At 36.4% G+C, this 6,000-nt stretch overlaps 1 protein-coding gene across 3 annotated transcripts in view; it reads left to right on the plus strand.

The window, feature by feature from the left end:
• zmynd8 (zinc finger, MYND-type containing 8) overlaps window positions 1-6,000 on the plus strand; it is a 33,849-nt gene that overhangs the window by 18,051 nt on the left and 9,798 nt on the right. For all 3 annotated transcript variants that reach the window (XM_073825434.1, XM_073825436.1, XM_073825435.1), the window contains exons 12-16: window positions 870-1,007; window positions 1,134-1,295; window positions 1,970-2,530; window positions 4,923-5,426; window positions 5,851-5,971. In XM_073825434.1, the coding sequence (XP_073681535.1) occupies window positions 870-1,007; window positions 1,134-1,295; window positions 1,970-2,530; window positions 4,923-5,426; window positions 5,851-5,971 (1,486 nt within the window). The remainder of the gene's footprint in view (window positions 1-869; window positions 1,008-1,133; window positions 1,296-1,969; window positions 2,531-4,922; window positions 5,427-5,850; window positions 5,972-6,000) is intronic.

The raw sequence follows: 6,000 nt of genomic DNA on the forward strand, positions 1-6,000 counted from the left end.
TCTTCTGAAGGGCAGTACTAAATGAAAAAAATATGATACTTAGGTAAAATAAGAAAAATGGACACATCTTCAATCTGTTCAAAAGTTTACACCCCTGGCTCTTAATGCATCGGTGATGCTTAAAGCATCAGTGAGGATTTGAACCTTCTGTAATAGTTGCATATGAGTCCCTCAGTTGTCCTCAGTGTGAAAAGATGAGTCTCAAAATCATACAGTCATTGTTGGAAAAGGTTCAAATACACAAAAATACTGAAAAACCAAAGAATTTGTGGGACCTGAAGAATTTTTCTGAAGAACAGCAGGCAGTTTAACTGTTCAGGACAAACAAGTGACTCATGAACAACTATCACTAAAGAAAAAAACACAGCTGTGGATCATTCAGGTAACAACACAGTATTAAGAATCAAGTGTATGTAAACTTTTGAACAGGGTAATTTTTATAAATCCAACTATTATTTTCTCTTGTGGACTATATGTAAATGTCTTTATGTGAAATATCTTATTCAGGTCAGTACTAAATAAAAAATAACATGCATTTTTTCTGCAAAGTGTATGTAAACTTTTGACCTCAATTGTATGATTAAATGGACAGTTTTGTCATTAATTACTCACCCTCATGTTGTTTCAAACCCATAAGACCTTTGTTTATCTTCTAACCACAAAAAAAGATATTTCCTTTTTACCTTTCTGGACCTTAAATGTGTCATTTGCATTGTTGTCTATCCAAGGTCAGAAAGCTGTGGGATTTCATGAAAAATATCTTAATTTGTGGTCTTGCGTGTTAGAAACGAGATGAGTGTGAGTAATTAATGACAGAATTTTCATTTTGGGGTGAACTAGCCCTTTAACACTCATTTCTACTCTTACAGCATCGCCTGCCCCACCTAGAGCAGGTCTCACGGGAAACACCCTAGAGAGCCCTAAACCTTTTCATTCACCTGCTCCCAGCACCCCTGTCAAACAGGAGAAGACCACCACTACCGGCAGCATCCTCAACCTCAACCTTGGTAAACCTCCTTCAGTTGATAAATCTGTTGATTGTTTCTTCATTCAATTGTTTTATCTGATAAAAGCCATATTAACTGAATAAATGCTATTATTCAAAAGTGTTGTGATCTTGTGATCTCTTTCAGATCGTAGTAAGGCAGAGATGGACCTGAAGGAACTGAGTGAAAGTGTCCAGCAACAACAGCAGCAGGGGGCTCAGCCCTCCCTCGCCTCCCCTAAAAGACAGATCAAGAGCCGTTTCCAACTTAACCTGGATAAGACCATAGAGAGCTGCAAAGCACAGCTGGGTGAGTTCAGATTGAAATCTGTCAAGGTTATATCATCAGAAATACAACAGCCATTTTCACGTGTTAAACCAACATAAAGGCATCTACAAACCATTCTATTAAAACTCTCTGATGGTATTTCTTACTTCACTACAAAAAAGCTTTTACTTTTTGTCTTGTTTCTAGTCAAAATATCTAAAAATTCCTAAATTAAGATGCATTTACTAGATAACCAAAATGACATAAGAAATTTAGTCTTGTTCCCAGGGGAAAAAACTAAATTAAATGCATTTTGCCTAAAGCAAGTAAAATTATCTGCCAGTGGGGTAAGTACAATACTCTTGTTTTAAGAATATTTTGCTTACCCCACTGGCAGATAATTGTACTTGTTTCCAGGGGGGAAAAAATAAATTGAGTGCATTTTGCTTAAAACAAGACTACATATCTTGTGTCATTTTGCTTAGTAAATGCATCTTAATTTAAGATTTTTTTTTTTAGATATTTTGACTAGAAACAAGACAAAAATACTAAGTAAGATAAGCCTTTTTGCAGTGTTTTCTTACAAAGCCAACATGAGCCCAACATCAATTTTGTGACTAAACGAAAATAATTTCTGACCAAATTATGCTTTATATTATACCTTGTTAGGTAAAATACAGTTTTGAATTTGAAGTAACATTTGCTCTGTCTCACAGGTATCGATGAAATATCTGAGTATAAGGGTGTAGAACACAGCGATTCAGAGGACTCTGATAAGTCTGAGTCCAGCGACAGTGAATACGGCAGCGACGATGAACAGAAATCCAAGAGCAGCCAGGACAACAAAAATGCAGTTGATGATAAAAAAGAGAAAGAGCCACCCAAGAAAAAGTCGAAACCATCGGTGGCCACTGTTGAGGACAAAGACAGCAGCACTGAGTCTGCTGCTACAACCAGTACAACAACCAAAGGAGAAACCGGCCAAAAAACAAGCACCTCCGAGCCTATAGCTAAAGACAAACCAGGTGTGGATTCAGAGAAAGAACTTCCTGAGAAACTGAAAGCTGCTCCCGCATCCCCAGATTCCAAAGAGAAACCCAAGACCTCTGAGGAGGCTGTCCAGCCGGCATCTGTGGATGTAGACATGGACTCGGACTCTGAGAGGGAGCTGGTCATTGACCTGGGAGAAGAACAGGCAGGGAAGGAGAGGAAGAGGAACAGGAAAGATTCAGCCGCTGTCACCGCACTCAAAGAGCCCACAGCCTCCAAATCTGAAGGTCAGATTTCCTTTATAAAGCAGTGCAAATAAAGCACTAAATAATAGTGTTAAGCTAACTTCTTTGGATTCTGAATAAAACTAGCAACATATCAGTTACCACCCAGTCAGCAAATTTCCTCTGGCCCAGATCTGGCCCATATCAACAGTTAAAGTGTGGCCCAGATAAGTATTGGTTCCCCGGCCCAAAACGGGTCCACATCTTTTTAGCCAGAGCTGAACCAAAACAGTGCCAACACCCAACCCAAAATGAGTCAAATCATGAAAGCAGATGTGGCTGATATATGGATCTTATATGGTATTTTTATATGGCTGAGTTCTGTAAAGGGCTATGGCCCGGCCCGAACGTGGCCCACATGTGGCTGATAGTCCAAAAGCCATTATTTAGCCACATTTATGCCACATCTATATTTTATTTAAAATACAAATTGCACAGTAAATCTTAAACACATCTTAAACACAAAATTGATTCACATTTTTTTATATAATAAAATTTTAATAACAGAAGTACAATACGGAAAATGTAGTGTAAATGTCAAATGAGTAAATAAATGTACAATAATAGATACTTTTAGTAAGTCTCACCAGCCTTTCTTACGTTTTTATGTTAATGTTTAAAAGAGCATATAAAGAATAGAATATCAAAGAATATTTGAAGTTAAAAGCTAATAAATTATATAAAAATATAATAATTAATATAGGCTATAATTTATATAATTGTGTGTTTTGAAGCTCATAAAGGCTGTTTTGGATCTGGGTTGCTTAATGCCGAATACTAGGCTACTACTACTACTCAGTAGCCCCGTTATTATTAGACATTTTCACATACAGGATAGATAAATAAATAATAACTGACTGCAAATTTTTACCTTGTCGCTGTTGTCATCGACGCTCAGCCTCGGTCACGCACACGCAGCGCAGTTGGCGCCATCTTGTGTCCTAATTAATCGATTGTGTTGAAATTAAAAATCCCCTCAGAGGACTTCGTTGTTAATATTATCGTTATATTTTTGCAGTGTCCGTCTTGTTTCTAAACTGGGCTTTAGCCAGTTGTTTTGTACGTTGGAGTAGACGTTTATTAGTAAGTTTTAGTAACCACTAACTTTAGCTTAATTTTAATGTATGTGTTATCTATTTAAGTTTAAGATAACTGCCATATTTTGAACAATTGTAAGGTTCAACTGGACAAAACCTGAAACCAGTAAACTAACAAATGTCTTGTTTAATATATATATATATATATATATATATATATATATATATATATATTGCTTGCCTCTTTATAGTGTTGCCCTAGGTAGGATACAAGGTGCTCTTATGCCAGAGATATTATTATAGTTTTTATTAACAGTTTAAAGTATCCTTAAAGTTTTAGTAATGGTATTGTGTTTTTACATTTCTATTATTTTTTGAATATCTGTGATTATTTTAAATGAGATTTAACGTTTTTTTTGTAATTTTGTTGTAGGTAAACTAAATAAAAAAGCGAAATGTTGCTTTGGCAGCTATCTAATGTAAAGTTGAGGTCAAAAGTTCACATACACCTTGCAGAATCTGCAAAATGTTAATTATTTTACCAAAATAAGTACACAATGCATGTTATTTTTTATTTAGTACTGACCTGAATTAGATATTTCACATAAAAGACATTTACATATAGTCCACAAGAGAAAATAATAGACTCTGTGTTTTTACGAATGAAGATGTGTACATTTTTCTTATTTTGCCTAAATATAATATTGCCCTTCAGAAGCTACAAAAGATACTTGCATGTCTCCCAGAAGACCAATTAAATCAAATTTACCCTGATCGTCAAATTTAAAAAGTTTTCACCCCCGGCTCTTAATGCATCATGTTTCCTTCTGCAGCATCAGTGAGCGTTTGAACCGTAATAGTATCTGTAATAGTTGCATATGAGTCCCTCAGTTGTTCTCAGTGTGAAAAGATGGCTCTCAAAATCATACAGTCATTGTTGGAAAGGGTTCAAATACACATAAATGCGGAAAAACCAAAGAATATGAAACTTGAAGGATTTTTCTGAAGAACAGCAGGCAGTTTAACTGTTCAGGACAAATAAGGGACAACTATCTCTAAACAAAACAAAACAGCTGTGGAATCAAGTGTGTGTAAAGTTTTGAACGGGGTAATTTGTACAAATTCAACTATTATTTTCTAACGCCTTTCATGTGATATTCATGTCAGTGCTAAATAAAAAATAACATGCACTTTGTATGATTCCTCTTATTTTGGTAAAATAATTCACATTTTGCAGATTCTGCAAGGTGTACATAAACTTTTGACCACATCTGTATTTTGGTTTAACATTTTTTTATATATGTATTTTAATTTACTTTGACACTGTCTCATATGCTAATGCTTTTCTTTGACTCCAGGTAAATCCACTCCAATTTCAAGCAGTCTCACCCAGCCTCAGAACTCAACATCCCTTTCCTTCTCCCCGACGATTAAAGACCCATCTCAGTCCCCTATGGCCGTTCCTCTTAGCGTAATACCATTCACAGCAGCTCCGACCAGCACCACTTTGACCTCCTCCACCCTCCCCATCACCACACCCTCCACTGCCAACAGTTCCTCACCCATCTCCACCAGCACAGTAAAGAAACAACGACCTTTACTGCCTAGAGAGACCGTACCCGTGGTGCAGCAGGCCGTCGTGTGGAACCCTACCAACAAGTTTCAGACTTCCTCTCAAAAGTGGCACATGCAGAAGGTACATAGGCAACAGCAGGGCCAAACGCAACCGGCCACGCAGGCGCAGGTGTTAACGCAGGTGCAGCGCAGCCAACAGCCGCAGCAGCAAGCGCAGGTCTCCTCATCCTCATCGGGACAGCAGGCTTCATCCAGTACCAGATACCAAACACGACAATCTGTGAAAAGTATGCGGTTGATATGAATTAATATTATGAATGTCATAAGAATTATAATTTTATATATATATATATATATATATATATATATATATATATATATATATATATATATAATTATATTATATAATTATAATTATATTATTAAGAATAATAAACAATTGAGCACTAAATCAGCATATTAGAATGATTTCTGAAGGATAATGTGACACTGAAGACTATAGTAATGATGCTGAAAATTCAGCTTTGCCATCACAGGAATAAATGACATTTTAAAATTAATTAAAATAGAAAGTGATTTTAAATTGCAATAATATATATTGTATTTTTAATCAAGTAAATGCAGCTCTGTTGCACATGAGACAATTTTAAAAATCTTTTTATTCCAATCTGTCGTTCTATATCATTATTGTTGGGTTTGTTCCTATTTCAGCAGTACAACAGAAAGATTCACCACACACCACATCCACCTCTGCCGTCACGCTGGTGACCAGCACACCTGTAACGGCCAACATCAGCTCTTCCTCTTCATCATCAACATCCACGTCTGGAGACCTCCAGATCCCCACCACATCTGCAGATG

The sequence above is a fragment of the Garra rufa genome, chromosome 20, assembly GCF_049309525.1.
Source record: "Garra rufa chromosome 20, GarRuf1.0, whole genome shotgun sequence".
Lineage (NCBI taxonomy): Eukaryota > Metazoa > Chordata > Actinopteri > Cypriniformes > Cyprinidae > Garra > Garra rufa.